A 23833-nucleotide genomic window follows, 5' to 3' on the forward strand; every position below is an offset into this window, starting at 1 on the left:
TAACGTGAATTACATCTGCTACAGAAGACACACATATTTATGGCAGAACAATGATACCAGTTCGTAGACTGATCTTTGTTCCTGGGTATAAACATTTGTAAAAATCTTTTGACACTTGAGATCTTTTGACACTCTTGAGATTATTTTTTACATAGATATAAAATGTCAAAATCAAATATATTGTTCTTATGGGAAAGAACATAGTTTTAGCTTTTTTTCTGACCCAGTTTTTCTCAGCCAGAAATGGCCACCTAAATCTAGTATTTAGGATACGCTTTAATTTGAAGGCTACAGACCAGTAATGAAGTATTTGTTATCTTTTTAAATTTCACAATAATTTTTTTTTTAAAAAATATGCCATATAGTAGCCACTGAATTGAGGAACCTATTGCAAAACTCAGAGAAGAATTCAACTTTTAATCTGATCTGTTTAATGGTTTTGTTTCTTTTAAGCAGGAGGAAAAAGAATTACAATCATTTTTAATATTTCACAATGTTAAACTAAAACTGAGCTCTAAGCTACATGTGTAAGTAAATCTAGAACACAAAAAGGGTTAAATAAGATTTCTTTAAGATTACAAGAACTGAAGCTTTCTTTACGTTTAACAAACCTCACAGAACAGATACTGCAAAGGAACAACCCCCCACACTTTTTAAAGTGAACATTGTCCATAATCCACATGAACTTGAGTAGTGTTTGCTCAAGAGATACCTTGAAATCAACTGTGCACGTGTATCAGGGCTAAAGAAAGATTAACAAGAGAAGAACAGCATCTTTGTTATTAATCTGAAAGTCTTGTATATCAATCAGAATGTCCATCAAATGCTATGCTAGGATTTTAGAAGGGAAGAAAGTGCATAGCGTGGCAGCAGCTGAAGTCCATGTTTGTTTGAAACTCTTCATGGCAAACGCAAAGAAAATTGTCTGGTTTCTCCCACATAGCGATGACAGGAGAATACTTCCTTAGGAAACAGAATATGCAGCTGGAAATTCCATTGCTGATTTCAAAGCCTTGAGTAAAACACAGAATGGCTTTTCCATATTGAATTTTAGAATGGTGGATTGAATTCCTCACCAATTTGCAATATAGGCAAAGGCTGAGTCTCCTTCACTGGCCATACTGGCTACCAGATTAAATACAAATCAACCTGTAAACTAGTCACTGATCTTCAGAACATACAGAGCAGTCAGTGACTTATTTAAGCTGCTCTACCCTACAACCTTTTTAAAGAGTGATATGAGGGAATTCACTCTTTTTGGTGGCTTAGTATATTCTATTTGTGAAAATGAGAGACAAAACAGATCCCCTTCTTCCAGCAACCCTTCCCTATTCCCTACTAGATCTAATTCCAAATTGCTAACTGAGCACTAACCAGTTTGTGGGGTAAACATTCCACGTTAGGCCATTATAAATATATATATATTTTTCTTACAGACACAATTGCCTGTAGCTAGAGGAAACCACTGCACATTAGAAACAAAGAAACAAACAACAAAAAAAATGTGCAGTTCAGTTCAATGAAATTGACATACCCAGTATAGAATAATAGCTCTAAAAGACCAGATCTGGAGAGTCCCCATTCTATGCAAGGCATTTTACAGTCACTTGCTTCGCAACTGATGATGAGCAGAGACCTTCACTGAGTACCAAGCTGCATAGTCACAAGGCTGGGACAGCCCATTTGATTATCTCCTTAATACACTGGAAGTGAGGTGTACAAACTCAGTTCAATAAAGGGTGATTTTCCTGGTTGTTCCCCCAATACTGTTAACTGAATTCCATTTGCTACAAAATGTCCTTTACCCCTCAATACATGTCTAGCTACAGAAAGTCAGTCTGTAGAATCCAGGCATGGCTACCGTGCTGTGAATTAGCCTTATTTGTTCAATTATCAGATACCTGCACTTAGCAAAAGGCAAACAAGAGCCAATCAGATTTTGTCTGATGGGAAACAGCAAACTAGGGTTGGCATATGGAATTAGATCACGCCACTTAAGAAATGTTGTTGATGCTGTGTAGAAAATGTACGCTGTTTACTGCTTGTTCCAAAATAGCACTAAGTTTTAAAGTAAGATATTTCCTCCTCCACCTTAGTGAAGAAATAATTTCCCTGTAATCTGATATTTTCATCTAATATAAAAGTTGTCATAAGAATCTGTCCCCTCTTTTTGGCTTCCTAGAAAGCTGTTCCTATCCTAAGAGATTTCCTGATGTTGGTGGCCTTAGAAGACATGCGTGGAAATAGCAAAAATAAGGGTTTAGGTCTTCTAGGTCTAGCAACCACCCTGCTTGTTTCAAGCAGAGTTTCACCTCTTCAAAGTTAGCTAATAGTAAGGACAGGAAAGCCAGGATAATAAAGATAGTTTCTTCCAGCGTGGTATGCACATAAGCAGTCTTTTACATCAGTTTCTACTCAGCTGCTGTACACTTCCCAACATAAGGCTTTTTGTTTGTTTGTAAGAACTTGACTCCTGCAATAATAGAAGCCTTCATATTTTTGTTACAATCCACTAGCCATGCTCAAAAAATATGTCTTCATTTTTTTAATACAGTGGCTAGTAGGCACCTTAACAACCAGCCAGTAATCAGTGTTGATCACCATTTAACTCCTAAACTACAGTACCAGGATGGTTGGCTAAAGAAAGGAAATTGATTGGCTGTAGTCTGAAACTTGCCCAGTACAAGTGTCTGGCTGACTTTGTCCTAAATAAGGCTAACATTAGTGAACTAAGAGAACAGCATTTGGTTGAAGAGTCTTGCCACTCAGGAGCAGCCCTCGCCAATGCGCTGGCATGATCGCCCAACTTTCCGGTCCAGTTTCACCATTTTCATAATGGCTTCTTCACGCCCGCGTCCCATGTGGTCAAATGTGCAATCATGCTGTTCAGGCAGGCGATGCAACATACAGAACACATAACCTGTAAGGACAGAAAATAAAAAGAAAAAAGAAGAGTGAATAGACAATAATGGTAGGAATGCACTAAGAGCTTCTAAAGAGAGATTAATTACTACAAAAAAAAATGTATATGCCTTAGCGCATGCTTTTGTCTTCTAGACACTAAATAATCGAATGCTACAAGGAATAAATTAACCAACTGAAACCTTCAGGTTACCCACAGCTAGAGAGAACTACCCATTAAATCTTTTTAATTAAATTACCCATTAAATCTTTCCATTAAGTCATTATTTTTGATATTGTGCCTTCCATATAAAATATAATCTCAGTATAGAAACTCATGCCTGAAGTGAAATCCTCTAATGGAATTTTCCCAGAGAAAAGGAAGTTTTAATTTTAAAAATCACAACTGAAAGAGTTAATTTTGAAACTGACACCTGTGAAATATGTAATAAATAATCTCATCAGCAGCATCTGAAGATTTATAGCAATAGAGCCAAAGTATATTTTCTCAAATCCGAACACCTGATGCAGTTTCATGCAAACATTGACAGCTGTTAGCTGTTATGTTTGTGTGAAACAGCTAACCATCTATAATCAGCAGCTCAAGCCATGTGCCAGATTTATTTAAAAAATAAAAATGTGTTTCTTTACAGATAATTTATTTGGAGCCACTTCAAAGCTAACTTCAACAATGACACTATTATTCTTGTACAAAATTCTGCTACCGCTTTTTCACTTTCACCTTTTCCATGAATTTTTGCACTTTGCTGGTAATTTGAAATTCTAATTGACAAAGGTGAATGATTTACCTAAAAATATCTAGAAATTTTCAGAGATAAGGGCAGTGCAAATTTATGTACTACTGAACTACATAGTGCCAGACAGTATGTGTCAACTTGGGTTTTTTAAAAATATAAATACATTTGAACATCAGTATAATTCTTGAAGTACTTGCACAGAATTTTCTAGCTGTGATGATTTCTTGGTCCAAGTAAATGCAGGACTTTTGTATTTATTTTAAGTAGCACTGCTTTTTTAAGAATTTAAACTTACTGTAAAATATTTAAAATAAATAATAAAAACAATTTTGGAACTAATGCACATACTTTTTCTAAAAATTATTTTCTTTCCATTTATTCCTTTTACTTTTGCATTCAGAAGTGAGCATTGATACAACATATATGTCTAGCAAGTATGTTTTACAGAAAATATGTGAGCTCTATAAACTTGTACAACAAATAAAACAAAATTAAAAGATAAGGCAACCGGTATGTAGTAAAAGCCCAAAATTTCTGTTGCTAAGCGAGTTTTGCCACATTTTACAACCTGTCCTGCTACAGTTCTTGGATGAGTCTCTGCAGTTGTTAAATAAGTAACATGGTTGTAAAGCAAATATAACTCCACCATTGACTTTGTTTGCAAAAAATGATCTTATGACCCTAGGACACTGCAATCATCATAAATATGACTTAATTGTCAAGCATCTGAATTTTGATCATGTGACCATAGGGATGCTGCAACAGTCATAAGTGTGATGAACAAATTATAAACCACTTTTTTCAGTGGTGTTGTAACTTCAAATGGTCACTAAATAAGGGTTATAAGTCGAGGACTACCTATAGTTGATTACTTATTTTATTTGGGTGCTGCCTAATTCCGGTTCTGGGGAGCACAACATAAATTATTCTGAGCAAAAGAATTAAAAAAGAATTTAGATTTAAAGTATACAATTTTATTTAGCTCTCAACCATTCTAGAGGTTCCTTATTAAATGAACTCTTAACAAAGGGAAAATAATTCATTAGAACATGTCTATACCATAAGAGGTTACAGACAGTAATTTTCTAAAAAGTGATTCTTAATTAATTTTCAGCAGAAACAAACAAGATCATAAGTGTTTACTGATTCTCTGCTTAAGGCAGAAATGTAAAATACAAATCTTTTTAATGAGTAGTTAATATTTTATTTCAGAATGCTTTGGGCACAATACAACAACTACAGGTAACATTCCATATTTTTTTTGCAGTTAAGTCTCAGGCAAAATAATTATATTTGAACTGAGAATGACCAACAACCCTTTCTCTGGTCCGTATAACATAGCAATCGAACGTAAAAGGTAATCAAAGAATCTGAATTTGTTTTGTTTGTTTTTAAATGGTGCCTTGTTATGAAATCTTATGTTAAAGTTAATATGCTCTTATGTAAGAAGCATATTTCTGATCATTTGGTGGCCAAGGCTAAAAAATTTAATGCATATTACTAGCTGGGTTTAATTTTGCAACTATTGCTCTGTTATTAGTACTTGGATCTTATGACTAGAAATACTGACAAATTGTAAGCTTATGCAACAAGGTATCAAGCACATGCCCCAAGAAAATGGTAGAAGGTCAGAGGAATTAAGAAGTATTTCAGAGCGGGAGCCTGATTTTTATAAAATGCACCAGTCTGATGTTCTATATAATGTAGATTTTTCTGCACATGCACAGGGCTCCTCCTGTTAGTTTTCCTAAAAAGTGCTGTAGCGAGACTAATTAGGCAAAGGACTGGGGATTTGAAAATATAGGGAAAATCTGTTTTACTGGCAGATGCTGTTCATCAGCAAGTGGGCATTTCTATTTCTGCCTAAATTAATTCATTTATATAATATTTTAATGTGAGAAAATGTAACTTAAGAGTTGTGATCTAGGAAAATTTAAGGATATATCCTACACATGTCAAAAAATAGTATACACCATGGGTGTCAAACTCACCGCGTCATGTTACCATCACATGACGTTTCCCATTTTCCCATTTGCAGAGCTGGGTGGGTGTGGCCTGTGTGTGACGCTTCTGGCCTGTGGGCCGCTAGTTTGACACCTCTGGTGTACACCAGCAGATCCATACTTAAACAAATTCAAGAAGTATCTAGAAAGTAAGCTAGAGTCTCATAGAATCAGTCAGATATATATGGTTAGACATTAGGTGCTATGAATTGTGCTTGACTGCACAGACATGTGCATTTTAGTAATTTCCTTGGAAAAACTGCAACTCTGTAATTACATCCACCCAACTTATTCAGTGACTTTCTCTTATTCTGTTTTCCTCAACCTTGTCAAGAATGGGGATTTTTTCTAGTCCATCATCTGCTTGCCTTATATGCCCAAAGGGTGCAATTTTCTGTTTGTCATTTGCTTAAGCCTTTACTTTGTTAATTTTTCTTGCAGCCCATGATACTCTTAAAAACTATTCTAAATATGTAATTTAAAAGCATCTCTTTCTTTTATCCAATTGTTAACTTTTCATAGCCACATAACTGGGAAGATTATTGTCTTCACCATTCTTCTCTTTATTGCTATTAAATACCCTTGTTTTTCATAATCTCATCTATGAGAGTCACTGCTTTCCTACCAAGGATTAATATTTACTTCGGAGGCATACTGTCCTTCTTTGAGCTGAACAAAAGAAAACTACACATAACCTTTATTACTTCTCTATGAATTAAATATTCACTAAGCATACAACGACATTACCTTCAACTTCTTAACATTTAAGATGAACACAGATTTTTTTTTTCTACTCCCTACTTCTCATTTTCTTATTTCCAAAATCTTCTTATTTTTGGCTAATAAAGTATGTCATTTGCATATGTCAAATTGTTAGTATTTCAAACAACAATTTTGATTCCAACTCTGTTCTCTTCCAACCTGCATTCCACTAATATATGCAATATAACATTTAAATATTATAAAGCCAATATGCATCTATGTCTTACTCAAATCTATTCTAAAACATTGTTTCTTCAAATTTAATTTATAACAGCAGCTTCTGCTTCACTACTTTATAAGAATTTTTCAAAAATAAATCAGGTGTCCTGGTACTCATATTAATCTTAATATATTTCATAGCCCGGCACAATCTACCCAGTCAATGACCTTGTTGTAAACAGTGCAACAAACACGAACCTCCTTTTTGTATTATTCCATTTGCTCCATTAATCCTTCTCATGTTACTTATCTGATCATAAATCTTTGCTGAATACTGACTCTGCATTTGGCAGTTTTCTCTCTTTATGTATAGTTTTATTGTTTTTTTGTTAAATCAAGGTGGTAATCCTCAATTACCAGCTAATTATAACTGGAGTGTAGTTCACAAAAATGTTCCACTATAACAACATGTTTTGGGTTATATCCCAAAAGCATAGCAACGGATGCCAATCTTGGTCCATGTATACTTTCTGTTAGAGTACTCCAAAAACAAAACCATCTTATTAGTCAAGTTCAACAAAGCTCCCAAAGGAACTTTTATATTTGCTGATAATTTATCTCCTTTAGCCAATTCCCTTTTGCACCAATGGTAATTAATGCTTTCTCCTGTTTGAAAAGAACTCTAGGTTATTAAAAACAATATTCAATTTTAATAACTCTTAATATGTCCTGATTCTGACTCTACTTTGTTCTGTTGTTCAACATCTCAAACTTATTTAGTAAACAAATTAATGTCTTTTCTCCTCTCATAGTCTTTAATACAAGACATTAGAGAAAATCCAAATAAATGAGAACAAAGCTTAATTTGAAGAACTTTAATTAAGGCTTACTGCTGGTTCTAATGTGAAACTTTCTACAAAGATATTATTTCTGGGATGCATCCAACAGGGAAATGCCCTATGGAAAACACTATTTGGGAACTAAAAGCAACATGCTTCTTCACGAAAAATATTGGAAGGTTTCATTTTAGGCAATGTTCTTTGCATACTTAAAATCCAGAGGTGGTCCTCAGGTGTACCATAAATCACTCATATGAATAACGTGTTTTGATTCATTGCTTAAAATACACCTTATGATAATTGATCTAACTTAAGTTTTTATTAAACTATACGCATCTTATTCTTGAAATGAAATACTGGTGAAGCACTGAAATTATCATTTTTCACATTAAAAACTATTTTAGATTGAAGTAGGTTTTGATGAATTTGCATTCTTTCTTTGATATTCATATTTATTAATCATATGAATATACTTTGCTTCAGAGGTAACACAACTGATATTTCAAGAGTTTGTTAATTTTGTCCCTCTTTTAAAAAAAAGTGAAAAGCATTATTTATTTTTAGCTTTGTATCTAATATAAAATATACATTTATAATGTTTGTTTGAATCTGCTTGCTTTTGCTTTAGGTTTAAAATGCCTTTTGGTTGTTGGTAATAGCTTCAAAATATATTTTCTATATGTTAAATATATAATGAGGAATGCTATACTGGAAGGAGACAAGTTTAATTTTGAAATTTTAGGAAATAACACCAATAATGTGTGCTATATTGATGACACTACTTTAACAGCAGAAAATGTAAATTATCTGTAAATTCTAGTAATAAAAATCAAAGGGCACAGTAGTAGTTAATATATATAACGAAGACCCAACCAATGATAACGAGTATAGCAATTAGCCTTTGAATTGACAATGAAGATACTGTGAAGGTATGAATAGTTTCTGGCTATTTTGACTTGTCACCTGTAATGGAAACAGCAACCAAGAAATATGCCACAGATTTGCACTTGGTAGAGTAGACATGAAGTAAAAAAATATTCAAATACCAGTAAAAAAATCAGGATGGTACTGGCAATGTTTTTCCCATGACACTCCATGGAAGTGAAAGTTGGGAATATGCAGAAGCAGTACAGAAAGAGTATTGGCATTTTAAAACTTTGGTATTGGAGAAGACTCCTGAGAATACTGTGCATAGCTATCTATGAAAAGAAACCAATGGATCATCAAAGAAATCAATGCAGAGTTCTTATTTGAAAAAGAAATCACCAAGCTCAAATAATCATACTTTGGATATGAAGATTATAAAATTCTGGGGAAACTGGTAATGTTGGGAAATATGGAAGGAAAGGGCAGAAGCAGCAATATGGACACAGTTACAATAGCAATGAGTGTACTATGAGAAGACCTGAAAGACCACTTTGGAATAGATTATCCTACAGAAAATCTAAGTGGTCACTAATAGTCAAAACTGACATGAAGACCCATATCTCAGTCATAATTAATATATTTCACTAAGCCAGTGCAATCATGGATAAATAAAGCTTGTTTAGAATTAGGGCAATGTTTCCCATACTAGACTAAGAAGTGACTATATCTCAGCAAGAATTACTCAAATATTTTTTTCAGTGTCCCTGCAGCAATTTCTCCCAAGTAGCCAAAAATGTGTGTTCAATTAGTAAAGATTTATATGGAAAAATCTTATCTTTCACTCAGGTGTGAATTTATCAGAAGCTATAATATCAAAATTGTCATTAAGTTTTTAGTCTTAGTTTTGGATTTCTGCCTCTAACATCTATGGGTACAAAGTATTTACCTGAATTAAAATTTATTATTTTATAAGCCACTCTATGGAGCATTTATCTAAACAAACATACCCCATCTCAAAATTGGAATTTAATTAAAACCTAAAGTGCAACCAACAAATTAATTAAAACAAACAAGCATTACTAGCACTTCCTGGCAACATATCTGTATCTTCTGTTTTTTGCTTCAGTGCAATAAAAATGCAAGACAGATAAGACAAGAATAAATAACCGCAAATTTCTAGGCACAGCTAGGCATTTTTATAATTCTACACATTTTAACCTTATAAGCAGTCATTGTTTTTATATATTCCTGCCCTTAAAGCTTAGTTTGTTCCAATTGAAGTAATTTTTTTTTGCAAAATAGCTACTTATATTTGCTGCCAATGCCTGAATAAGATAATCAATATTTTGGCAAATAAACACTCTAATTAATATTGTAATTCCACCAATTACATCTTAACATCTTCTATTAACTTTTCCTCTCCCCCCTCCAGAAAAAATATTAAATCTAAGTATTATCTTTCTTCTAATATAGAGAATACGCGAGAGAGAGAGAGAGAGAGAGAGAGAGAGAGAGAGAGAGAGAGAGAGAGAGAGAGAGAGAGAGAGAGAGAGAGAGAGAGAGAGATTGACAGCAATACAATTTAATCTACAACAATATAGATGAATATAAAACAAAAGTACTAACAATAAGAGTAGTAGCAGAGAGCCTGTTGAACTCTGCCCCACAAAAGTCTGAGAAATTGCTAGAATTTCTGGAACCTATGTACCAGAATCAAGGAAGATTCCGATGTCTACATTATTTTGCCAAATGGCCCTAGTCCAGTAAACCTATGACACACATATCAAAAGAGACATGCCACAATGCTTGGGTAACACCCCAAGCTTTGTTGGATGTTTGCTAACATCCAACAAAGCATGCCCTGTTCTCAAGCAACTTTTGGAGGCCTGAAGTATGTTCTTCTGCAAGCTCTGAACCCACTAGAAGATGCACAAAAATCTTCAGAGAACACCATGTGCTTTTCTGTGGTTTTCAGAGGCTGTGGATACCATAAAAGAGCATGCTCTGAAGCCACTTCAAGAATGGAAGCCTCATGCAACCTGAAACATCATCAGAGGACTGTCAACAGAAAGACAACAAGCTTGTGGGCCTTGGAGAATGGTGCAAGGTAGCCTTTTTGAGTGGCAGTGGTGGTGCTAGGGGTGAAGTTTAGACACATGCCTCTACTTCAGGCAAGCTGCAGGCTGCCACCATATGTCACTGTTTAAAGGGAGACAGATAATTGTTTTTCTGTTGTTTAGGTGAGTGCATGCGCAACATGACAGCAGGTCAAATTAGGCATTTTCCTAATTTTTGACATGTTAAGCCCAAAAGGTTCACCTTCACTGCCTAGCAAATGGCATACATAAACAGGACTTCTAAGGCAGATTTGTAAGCTTGTGCATATTTATAAACGAACAATCAACTTACTCCTAACTGATAGAATTAAATTCCTTTATATCAAAAAATGAAGGAAAGAAAGGAAGGGAGGGAGAAAGAAAGAAAGAAACCCAAGATATGGTTTTATTATGTAATTATAATTATTATAAGAAAAAGTCCCTCTGATGAATGGTTACAGTATTGATAAGCTTAAGGGAGATATTGTTTTAGAGACATATTTTCCTTGAATGTACAGGAGATAATAGTGGGCTATTCTGAGGTAATTTAGAAACATATTTAAAAAACAAGCAGACTTCAGTGAAGCTATGGAAGAGTTAAGAAATTAGCAATATTTAAAATATGAAAACTCATATTCAGACTTTTTCTCATGTAAATTATGCATATTCATACATCATTAATTAGACATTTAATTAGGAAACAGGTTAGTTGCCTGATAAACTGGTTTTCAATGGCTATTTTTGGATATATTTTAATTCTGTAGGATTTATCTTTAATTAGAATGCATTGCATTTTGCATGCAACAGTAGCTGAATCATTGCCTAGCTGTAGTTTTAAATTTTAAAAGCCTGTTTTAAGGACAATGTCTACTATATTCCCATACAGAATTATTTTGGTTTTGGCCTTTGGAAGTCTTAATCCCATCTCTTAGGTAGTGTTAAATTAATGTTCTAAAGGAGAACAAGTATGCCATTTTGATTATCATTAATAAGTATAGTATGTGTGTATGTCTGTGTGTATTTATATGTGTATGTGTATGTGTATGTGTATGTGTGTATGTATGTCTGTCTGTCTATCTATATCTATCTATCTATCTATCTATCTATCTATCTATCTATCTATCTATCTATCTATCTATCTAATAAAAATATATTTCAGATATGTATATTGTTAAATATAGTCCTAGGTTACAATAGCTATGTTGACAACAATGGAACCAATTACCATAACAAATAAATGTGCATTCTTCAGTCTACTTATATAGAAATTAGGCTACTTTAGCAACAATTGTCTACAGATACAGCTAGTTCTTGTCTTACAACAATTCATTTAGTGGCATTTCAATAGCAATAGACTTTGCAGCCCGCTCTAAGCGGTTTACAGAATAAGCATATTGGCCCCCAACAATCCAGGTCCTCATTTTACCCACCTCAGAAGGATGAAAGGCTGAGTCAACCTTGAGCCTGATGAGATTCGAACTGCCAAACTGCAGTCAGAAGGCAGTCAGCAGAAGTACCCTCCAGTACTGCATTCTAACCACTGCCCCATCACGGCATTGAAAAAAGTGACATGATTATTTTTCAAACTTATGACTGTTACAGCATCCCCATGGTCATGTGATCAAAATTCAGACACTTGGCAACTGAGTGATATTTATGACAGTTGCTGTTCCCCTGGGTCATGTGATCACCTTTTGTGAACTTCTTACAAGCAAAGTCAATGGAGAAGCCAGATTCAATTAACAACCATATTACTAATCTAACAACTGCATTGGCTTATTTAACAACTGTGGCACAAAAGGTTGTAAAATGAGGTAAAGTTCACTTAACAAATATTTCACTTGCATGGGAATAGTTTAATGCATAAAAAATAAGTTCACATATATAATTTTATTGGAGTTGGTATAATATAAAGTTAGAAAACAGCTACAGCTCAAATAGCGTTTATATACAACATTTATATAATTTTGGAGACTCAATTTAAGAAATTTACATAAGAAACAAAATAATTTAATACTCATTTTAGGTTTTTCTTTAAATACTATCAAAAAGGGTACCATTACTGAAATAAAATTTAGATCATGTCACTCTGCCACACAGATTTGAGTAGTTCCCATCTGACAGGATGGGACTGTGCCTTAGGCTTTCCTGGATGTCTGACGTGGATTTTATGAGCTCTATGCAGAGAGTTCAATATCAAGATTTTATTACTAGAGATCCCTTTGGCAGAGCTGCTGATTATAAGAAAAAAACTTTCACAATTTACTTAGCTGGATGTCCCCTAATGTTTATTTGTTCTTTAGGAAGAACAGAAGAATTTTGATCTTGGGGATCAACATGTCTGTTAATCATTAGATTAATAAGAACAGAGGGATCCTTATAATAAGATGCTGCAAATGTAGTCTTTCAGAAGATATAAAAATTCATAGTCAGTATTTCTATAGTCACATGAATTATCATCCAAGCTCTTTTGAATGGTCCTGCATGGTAGGCACGCTCTCTTGAAAACAATCGGTTAATTTTTTTCACAATACATATTCTTACTTCCTATTCCTGCTTTAGTTACTTGTTTATTCCATTTTTGGTCACCACACCACTGTATTTTCTGTGGTTTTAGGCTGTGAAACACATAATAGTGTTGGGTTGAAAGCAGCATTTATCATCTCAAGTCACAGAATAAATTTGGGGGACATTCCAGTTTGAAAACAGTATATCTTGTTTTTTGGGGGAAGGGATGAATCACAAGGAATTAGGAATATTAATTATTAATTATAACTTAGCAGTCCTTTTAAAATTACACCTAATTGTCAAAGACACTTAAATAATTTTCAGCAGCATCTCTGCATCTCACTCATTTATTTCAAATGGAATCTTTGGTTTTTTTCAGCAAACATTCATAGGCTATTATTCAGGAATAAGTCACTGTTAATTTAGTTTTAGAAAAACTAAAATTAATGCATTTTTCACAAGTAAATTATTTCTGGAAAAAGCTCTTTCTGTCTTCTTACAAGTAAAGTGTCAATTTTGCAAATACTCATTTTTGTTAACATAAATTTGCTTAATAATATCCTTATATTTTTTTACCACACAGTGAAGCTAACATTATACTAAATTATCTTTTGGGCAGCCATTAAATCCAATATAATATTAAACTACATAGAAGCTTGTCCAATAAAATACTGTAGGTTACTGTTGTCAACATATGTGTGATATAACTGGCATCTAAAACATCATATATACTGGAAAGTGGAATTATTCCAAGATTCTTGATTTAAAGTTGAGCCAGTTAAAGACATATAAAATGAAAAGTTGCTTCCACATTTTCTTCCTCAGCCTGAAATGTGCAGAGGCAATTAGCAATTCCCCTTGCTTCTTCCAGTTTGCTGTGTGAGAAAATGCAGAACTCGTCTTACAAATTGGTCTTTTGAAAATCAAAGGGAAACTGAATTTGTCTGTGTGAGCACTAGATGAGATTGTAATTTAATGGAATTTTTAGGAAAGGTTTGGGGGCCTGCTTCTCTGACAGCTGCAGGATAGAAGATTCAGGGTGGCCCTATGACTTTCCTTCTGAGGTTCTTCCTTTCCTTTAATTGGCACCTCATTAGAAATTAATGGAAATGACATACTCTGTTCTTTCTGCTCTAGGCACAGCACAGTACAAAAAGAACCATCACAATTTATAACACATTCAATTTATACAGCAATGGCTCTTAAGAATTATTTATGAGGTATGAATTTCTTGTCAGCAGTTAATAACCCATACTGAATAGTAGAAAAATGCCACTATACGCAAGGAATTCTTTCTTGAAGAAAGACACTCTGAATTTGTATTTCAAGGATCTTTGTGCTGACTCTTTAGTAAAATATTTGGAGTACCCTCTTTCCAAGTCTTACAATCCTCTTAAATGCTCATAATGTAATAGAATAAAAATGTTTCTGATATTCAGATACCTTAAATACTTCACAACAATGAAAATTGTTTTGAAGGAGAAACAATAATCCTGCACCATTATTACTACTGCTGAATTTAAAACAGCAGCAATAATTTAACTAAAATTTCATGCTTCAGATATTCTCAGCAAAGAACAGTATATGAATAATTCTGAAGCATCCTTGACTAGTGGCAGAAGAGGATTATTTAAACTCTGATTCTTTCCTGCCCTGCCCCTGCCCTACAAATTACTGCCTGGTGACAAAAGGGGGATTTGGATTAATTTCAGCATTGGAAGAATTTAGTAGAAGGCTAGGTAAGACATGGCCCCAAATGCTTCATGTCTGCAAGAGACCCTTTTGGATCATGGGATTTTTAAAAGACATTCAATGTAATTGTATACTATAAAAAGATAAATATTAGAGTTTCCATAGAGTAACACTAGATATGTGGAAAAAGCAGCCCTAAACTTTATAGAGAATATATTGATTGCTCCTAGCATTTACTGAAACTCATTTCTGTAATTCAATGAGTTGTTTCAGATTCTAATCTTTAGAACATAAAAATGAAATTGCTTACCTTTAAATATTTGAAGATGAATAAAAATGATATCTTAATGATGTATAGGCTACATACTTGTTTGGATTGCAATTATGTTATAAAACCAATAACCTCCTCCAGATTTTACCTCACATATGGTTGATGTTTAGGACATGTCTTGCACAAATTATAAAAAGGGGCAAGTAAGTAAAAAGCATAGCACTTATCATTATCAGTTATAGTACCTATAAAGTCAGTTTCAATATCCAGTTTGTCTACAATTCACTAGGTTTGGAGCATAGTGATAGAAATGTACATTATCATATAATAGTCTGGGTATGCCCCATAAATTCAGATTACCTTTGAAACACGAGACACATAATATGATGAATGGATGAGTGAAGTAAACAGTGGACTCCAAAATCTGCAGTTATTTATTTATTTATTAATAAAAAATATACAGTTGCCTATCTCATGAGAAGTGACTCTGGGTGATGTACAATTATCAATAAAAATAACATAACAGATATCTAAAAATATAAAAATAATAGTTAAAAATGGAGATTAAGAGAGAAAGAGAGAGAGTACATCCATCTCAATGGTGGAGCCATCTAAAAAGTCTCTTTTCCCTGGGACCTCCAGGCCTGGTAGCACAACTAAATCTCGAGGGACTTTTAGAACATCAAAATAGATGGAGTTGCCCTAATTTTTTGGGGGGAGGGCATGCTTCATAAGGCAGGCCCCAGGGCAGTGAAGACTTATCGCCTGGGATCCCACAAATGTAGGCCCCTGGCAAGGAGGGAGGGAAGGAGAGAGGGAGGAAGGGAGAGAAAGAAAAAGAGAGAGAGATTGGACCCCAAGCAGCAGATACTACTATTTTAAAAATAGAGACAGTAAATATTTATTACTTCCATGTATATGCTCCACCAATTATAAAGTCTACCGAGGATTTACGAAGAAAATGCAAAGTAAAAAAAAAATGCAGATAAACTTCATTTTGCATTTTTTCTTATTACAACATTATGCTATTAGGGAAGCATTACTTGCTATTTTAGCATGTTATGCTACTTGGAGAATAATAGCCACCTATTTGTTACTACTCCTGAATGAAATTTGTAATACAAAACCTGAAATAAAATCTAAAGGAAAAGGAATATATGTGCCCAAGTGCTAACTATTGTTTTTACTGTAAAATTGCAAAAAAAATTATAAAAACAGAACCAGATACTTTTATTATGAAATAACTGAGGTGTTTTAAGATTTTCAGTTAGGACATCAGGTTAGAAACTATGAGACCATGAGTTCTAGTAAGCTTGAGCCAACTGCTGGGTTAAGAAGGTAAAGGTAAGCCTCTTCTGAAACCTTGCTAAGAAAATTGCACTGATTTGCCTAGGCAATCATCAGAAAACAAAAACTGACTCAAAGGCACAAAATAAATAAACAAATAAAATTACCGTATTTTTTGGAGTATAAGATGCATCTTCCCCCCTCCCCCAAAAGGAGGGTGAAAATCTTGGTGTGTCTTATACTCCAAATGTAGCTCCACCCACTCGCTCCATGCATTGCATTTTCAGGTGGTTCCAGGCTGAGGTGGGGAATCCTCACTTCCACATGGAGCCTGATTCTCAAAGATTTCCTAGGGAATTGCGTTCAAAGCCTTTTCAATGAAAGCATTTTTGGGCGGCAGTGCCACAATCCCCTACCCAATTTTAAAACTGGCGTGTGCGGAGGCCAAAAAAGGGCATTGCGTTTCAGATGGCAGGTGTTCCAGCATGCGCTGCCACCTCAAAATGCTTTCCTTCCCAGTTCTCCAGTGCATACTGCAGAGCCGTACACCCTCTTCCTCTGCAGACTCGCCTTCTTTTTTCTCCTGTGAGCCAGGGAGAAAAGCGAGACAGCAGCAGAGTCGAGCGAGGGTGCAGGAGCCAGGTGCAGACACAGGGCAGGCAGATCAGAGGCAGCTGGCCGATTGCTGGCTTGTCGGCTTGGTTCCTGACCCAGGAGACAGATGTAGCTAGGAGGAATGCATGCCCAATCAGAGAGGAAAAAGAGTGTTTCAAGTGGCGAGAGGTTCTAGGCTGCTCCACGATCCCTGCAGCTTGGAACCGCCTATCACCTTAAATGCTCTTTTTCCTCCGATTGCAAAAATGGCTTTTCTTAGGATGCTAGATTGTGATGTTAAAAACCTGGAATGGGATACAATCAAGCTCCTGAGATCACTTTGCTGCCACTCAAAAACGATGTTATCATGATCTCTGCCACCCGGAACTTCCCGAGAAGGGGCAGGTGAAGTGGGCTCTGCAGAGATCGCCGTAACAGCATTTTTGGGTGGCAGCGCAGTGATCCAAAGCCAAAGGCTTTGAATCAAGCTTGATTGTATCCCATTCCAGGTTATTAACTTCCCAATCTAGCATCCTGAGAAATCTAGAGTCTCTGAGGCACTTCTCATTTGCAGGAGGAGGAGGGCATATACAAAAGCCTCTGAATAACTGGGAAAGAAAGCCGTGCTTGGAACCTGCCAAAAACCGCTGTCCAAAAAGCCCTTTTTCTTCCTCCTCCTCTCCTAAGGTTTTCAAAGCATGATCAACTTCCCAATGGTGCCACAATCCTCACGAAAGTGGGGGGAGAAACAAAGGGGGCGAGAGAGCTTGCAGGGACGAGGCATTCCCTATGAACCCAGGGAAAGGAGTGGGGAAAAAGAGCCCCTTCAAAAGGAAAACAGCCATCATCTTCCCCTCAGATTTGGACACTCTTGTTCCTTGGCAGCCCCACTGCCAAGCCTCTACTGGATGAAACTCCATGTTTGTTTTGTTTTTTTACTTCTTGCTTTCATGTGTTTCTGTCGTGCCTCCTCAGCGCTCCAGCTCACAGAATGGGGCGGGCAGAAGAAAAGCAAAGATAAGCCAAAGAGCCATGGACTAAGATTGCAGGCAGGTCAGGGAAAGGGGGGGAAAGAGAAAGGGGGTTGGGAAAGAGGAAACACCAAGCTTGTCCTTGCCTCTCCCAAGGAGCTCCTGCGCCACCTCACAAGAACACCTGGTTTCAGTTTTATGCCACAAAAGTTTGGGAGGTGATGTTAACCAATGCATTGTTACTGTAAATGCCCTTGTACAGGAAGGGTCTGGGCACCCGCAGCAGGTGTCCCTCCAAGAGGGCTTTAGCAATCCTGAGTGCCACCAACACTGGCCAGCTTCTTCGAGCAGCCAAGTCCCTCTTCTGCCCCCATGAAAATCATCCCCCATCGCATCCCACCTCACCCACTCCAGTTAAATCAGCGTAGGGTGATAGGATTTGTTTTAAATGGATAAAAAAAATCTGTGCTGCTCATTATCAAAATCCGAGTGGAAGTGAGGATCCCCGCCACCTGGAACTGCCGGAAAATGCGAGACACACAGGTGGCGATGGTCTGTGGCAATCCTTGCAGCCTGGAACAGCTGGCTGGGGGCATTCCACTCTTCAATCAGCTGCTCCTCCTGAATCAGGCTACTGAACCTGGCCAGGCCATTTGCTGTTTGCTGCAAGGATGCTAGCCACATTACTACCAATGGATGCTGGTAGGCAGAGGCAGAAACTTTCCCCCCCTGTTTTCCTCCACCAAAATTAGGGTGCCTCTTATACTCTGGTGCATCTTATACTCGGAAAAGTATGGTACCCATTTTAGGTGAATGTGACAACCATTACTGGAGTCAAAATATGTTTCTACAAATTGGAAAAACAATTACTAATATCCTTAGAAAAGGAGGGGGGGGGACCCCAGAGTGAAAAAAACATACATTTTAGAATAGTATAAATGTTTCTAGAGTTACTGGGTATTTTTTGACATTTGGAAAGTCTCCTTTCCAATTGACAGAGCAGTAGTTCAGAATTAACTAGAAACAAAATTTTAGTCTCCACTTATACCGAGATTTGCACTATTCACATGGATAAACTCATGTTATCTCTCACAGCTATTGTAAAAGAACTTGTGTTCTGCAAGAGATAAAGAAAATGTATTCTAAAGCAGGTGAGTAGCATTTCAAACAGAAAAAACAACAATGCCTATATTTGATTTATTTTAACTATATGGCTGGACTTACAAAACTGACATCACATTTGTATTAACATATTTTAACATAATAATCATATTTGCTAATTTGTTAATCTTAATATTAAACATCTTCTTAAAAATTATTAACTCTATCTAACAATTATGAATGGGTGCATTTTCCTCCAAATCCTTATGTAGCAGTATGTAGATTTTTAAATATTTATAGTATTGAAATTAGTCATTTTTCAGCAGACCTGACATGACTAGCATTTTCTAGTATTATCTCTAAATGCAACAACAGGCTTAGACAGAAATGGCAATCACCCCCTTAAGGAATTCATCTTTTAAAAGAATGAATACATTAAATACAATGACGTTGTAGGGGGTTGATACATTTCCTCATATGTATTCAAGAGACAGATGCCAGCTTTATTATCAAACATAAATATTAAGTACAATAAAAATATATTCAACTGCTATTACCATAGCCCCATTGAAGCATGATATTGCACAGCTGAGGACCTCCCCGTAACAAAAAAGATCAGTTGTGAAAATATTTGGATGCTATGATATTTAATAATTAAACTGGAGGAGTGGGCTTTACAATTTTTTTTTTAAAAAACTAGCTAAGGGCTCCTTCAAGATTAACTCAGCCTTCCAGCCTTCCGAGGTCGGTAAAATGAAGACCCAAATTGTTGGGGGCAATATGCTGACTCCTTAAACTGCTTAGAGAAGACTGTAAAGCACTGTTAAGCAGTATATGGGTCTAAGTGCTATTGCTATTTATAGAGGAATACATGGAAAAAGGTAGATATCACAAATGCTTCTCTGAAAAAGGGATGCCTCCTTTTTATGGAATAAACTTGGATCAGCAATATCGCTATTGGAAGAACGGGGTAGATTGGAATTATTTCCAAATTACCCTCCCTTGAACTTCTCTTTTCATACAATATTCTCTCCCTCCCTCCCTCTCTCTCTCTCCCTCCCTCTCCCTTCTATAGCATTATACCATTTGAGAAAATCTTTCAACCAACATAGTACAGTATTAGTCTCTAGAGACAGCCCCAGAGAAAAGCATTCAGGGAATACTGCTGGCTCTTCTCCAGCACCAATGCAGCTTTACTGGGCAATTGGAATCAACCAAGCAAACGAGCATTATTTTTTAATCTAATTGGGTTGTTTCAAAAGCTAAGTGCACTGTTAATTAAGCTATCGGGCTTGGAATATTTTCAAGCACAACTATATTCACCTTTCTTTTATTAAGACAAATTTTATGTCTAGAATGCTTCAGTGTCAGCAAGTGCCCTTAATCAAACTGTGACAAATACACTAATATAACAATAAATATCACAGATAGTCATGTTTAAGCAGTTTTTACTGTCTTAGTTTGTATTTTACCGAGGAAACCCAAGAACAACATTTTAAACAGAGTCCTGTGAGTAGTAAATCTTAGATATGTAGTCAGCAGCTTATTTTACTCTTTCAGGTGTGTAGATATATGTGGCACCTTCTCAACTACAGTCTGATCATTCTGAATCTTGAACATATAGAGTAGCATTACTAATAGATATTATCTTTCATGAATAAATAATGGTGTTTGGTTTTAGTTCTAAGAGAGAGTACAAAAACTTATAGATGCAAGATGAAAAAAATATTGAAAAAATTAAATATGGAATTCAATTTTCTACAAAATAAGTTAATATAAAGTTCCAATGGTATGGATTACTCCTAGTTCCTTTTCATGATAATTCACTGTTGTGGCCCAGCAGGAGCCGTTGGAGCTGCCACCAGACTCCGACAGCGAGGGGCCCTCTGAGTCGGCTCTGGAGGATGTGGAGGACCCTGGACAGGGTTCCGACTCCGAGCAGGGCGTAGAGAGGCTGGTTGGCCACCAGGAGCACCTGAGCCTTGGACCAGTGGGGAGGAGACAAGGGAAAGTGAGACGGAGGCCAGTAGTGAGTTGTTCCTGGATGCACGCCATCGAACAGCTACTAGGCGTCAGGAACAATTATGCAATTTCAGGAGGTAATTGCACTCAGCTGATGATCATTAGGCTCCTCTCCAGATTATAAAAAGGCTAAAAGGCTACTTGTGCACACACCCTCTTTGCGGAAGTCAACACAGAATTGAATGTCGGAGAACTTTGTATGAGCTTGGCAGGCTGGATTGCTGTCAAGCCTTATCTGTGTTTATTGCTGCCCAAGCTTGTCTGTGCTGGGTTGCTGCCAAGGACCTGTTTGTCTGTTAATTAAATGCTGTAATTTATCTCTGGCTCGGAGTGTGTTTTGGTGTGGAACGAGGGGGGTCAGAACAATTCACTATACTTGATTGCTCCCATTTCCCATGGAACACCTCACAGATATTCTGTGATTTATGTCCTTCATGGAAAAGTAATTACAAGAAATATTTAGATGGAGGCTCAGGTTGATGCAGTGGTACTTTTATATGTATGATGACCCTCTGGGTTGGACATACGATTTTTAAAACTACTGTACAAAAGACTTATGGAAGAGTCTTTAGCTCAGGGGAATTATACATGCTTTGCATTCACAAAATCCAGATTTAATATCTAGAATGGCTGAAAATGTCAGTCTGGAACCCCTGGAAGATGTTGTTAGAATAATGATCTAGAATAGATGGATTTGGAAAAAAGGCAGCTTCATATGACTGCTCTATCTATATTGGATACTTCGAACTGTCACTCAAAATAAGGCACTTCAATAGTTTGTTAAATCTAAACAGTTAAACCCATAAGTAAAATAAATATATAATTTCCCTCTTTACATACAAAATATTATTACAGTAATAAGGTTGACCTTGTCAGATGAGCCTTGGTGCCAACAGTAGTTAGAATGCAGTACTACAGGTTACTTATACTCGTGACCCGTCAAAACCGCGGTCCACTAAAGCGCGCCCGATCAAAGCGCGTACGTGACGTCAGCAGCAGCGCGACAAATAAAATTAAAAATAAATTAAATTAAAATTAAAATTAAATTAAAGCAAGCCGATTCACATAAAGGTAAGGGTTAGGTTTAGGTTTAGGTTTAGGTTTAGGTTTAGGTTTAGGGTTAGGTTTACGTTAAGCGTTAGGGTTAGGTTTAGGGTTAGGTTAAGGGTTAGCGTTAGGTTTAGCGTTAGGTTAAGGGTTAGGTTTAGGGTTAGGTTAAGGGTTAGGCTTAGGCTTAGGGTTAGGTTTGGGGGAGTTAGGATAAGGTTTTTGCTTTAATTTTAAATTTACCGCTCACAGCGTGATGTTTTCGTCACGCTGTGATGATGTCACGTACGCGCTTTCGTCGAGCGCGCTTTAGTCTACCACGGATTTGTGGTGGAACCACTTATACTGACTGCCAGCAATTTGGCAGTTCGAATCTCACCAGCTGAAGGTTGACCCAGTTTTCTATCTTTATGAGGATGAGGACCCAGATTGTTGGGGGCAATATGCTGGCTCTGTAAATTGCTTAGAGAGAACTGTAAAGCACTTTGAAGTGGTATATGTCTAAGTGCTATTACTATTTAATCTACTAAAGTTATTGTGTAGGTTTTGCTATTATTTCTTTACCATATTATTGCTCATTATTCCTCACTGGGTGGGACATTAAAAGAAATCTTAATTCAAATCTGCTATCAGTCCTTACCACAGCGACATGATCCCAGCTCTTGCTGTACCAGCTCCAATTTTGTTTGGCACTGGAAACACCTGCGTCTGCTCTTCTGTTTGGAACGGCTGATTTCTTCAGGTCTATCGTGACCGTCCTCCAGTAACCGTGGCCGTTTCTCAGGAGAAGGCTCGCTCTCCAACTGTGACTCTATTCGTTTTGGGAAACATTTGGAATGCAGCATTAGTGGGAGTTCTACTTTAGCCACACTTGTCATTAATTGTGTACAACTTAAAAAATGCAAATAGTACTCTTCTATTTGGATTTGCATGTACTTTTTGAAACATAAAAACAAAAGAAAACTCTGTGTCTCCTAAGTTCAGAAATCAAATGCAAAACAAATTAGCCACTGACTTATGACACATAGAGGAATGCATTAATCTAACAACTACAGCCTTTGTTTATAGATTCTCACATACAATCTCATATCCACAGTCCCCATGCAAACCAACGTTGCATTTGATGAAAAAACAATTTAACACAAATTCAGCCTCTTCCTGCCTAAGCAGGAGAACAATTTTTTAGGGTACAGTGCATTGGCTGTAGCTCCAATAACCAAAAACATATGAAAGCACCATACTGTGCTTCCTCCTTTCTTTGAGGATAACAATCTAAATGTAAATGATTATACAAAGGCATGACAAGCCAAACACAACATCTATATGCTGTTATTTATCTAAAAGGCGCAAAGGATCTCCTTAAAACTTGTCATCAATTACTATGTGTTTTAAAAACCGTATTTGTAATCTTTCTTTATGGAATAAGAAAATAAACAGGAAAACACATTTCTTTGCAAACCTTTGACGGAAAGATGATTATTCTGTAGGTAATCAGTATACAATAAAATATTTTCAAACTTTACTACTACTACTACTACTACTTCTCTCTCTCTCTTTCTCTCTCACTCACAAACATCTTGCCATTTCTACTTTAGTGAATATGTGAGCATATTTTTTTAAAAGATGTAGGTGTTTCTTTTGTCTATGTTCAGAAGAGGCGATTGACACAGTCTTACAATGATATTCTATAAACTAAATTAAATGAATCTCTAGTTTCTCCAGTTTTGCCACTGGAAATAAATCTACTCTAAAATAACTCTGAATTACTGGGTGCTTCTTCATTCTGATTTCAAGAGGGAAAAAACATATATAACTATGACAGATACGTCAACTCTACCAGCTTCCAGTATTTCATTCAACAAAATTGAGGCAGCCTTATAGAGAAAATTAAGAGAGATATCAAGAAAAATATTGGGTGAAATAAAATTAGTTAGAAACACTCCAAATTAGCATGT

At 36.1% G+C, this 23833-nt stretch overlaps 1 protein-coding gene across 1 annotated transcript in view; it reads right to left on the reverse strand.

The window, feature by feature from the left end:
• Nucleotides 1-408: 408 nt before the first annotated feature.
• The window catches only part of ZFAND3 (zinc finger AN1-type containing 3), a 108585-nt gene continuing 85160 nt past the window's right edge, over nt 409-23833 (reverse strand). Inside the window, exons 6-7 of the mRNA XM_014055804.2 lie at nt 22519-22689; nt 409-2920 (exon numbers count right to left, since the gene is read on the reverse strand). Of these exons, the coding sequence (XP_013911279.2) occupies nt 2766-2920; nt 22519-22689 (326 nt within the window). The 3' untranslated portion in view covers nt 409-2765. The remainder of the gene's footprint in view (nt 2921-22518; nt 22690-23833) is intronic.

Source organism: Thamnophis sirtalis, unplaced genomic scaffold (genome assembly GCF_051295495.1).
Source record: "Thamnophis sirtalis isolate CommonGarterSnake01/CBP01778 unplaced genomic scaffold, rThaSir2_p1.2 scaffold_6, whole genome shotgun sequence".
Taxonomy (NCBI): Eukaryota; Metazoa; Chordata; class Lepidosauria; order Squamata; family Natricidae; genus Thamnophis; species Thamnophis sirtalis.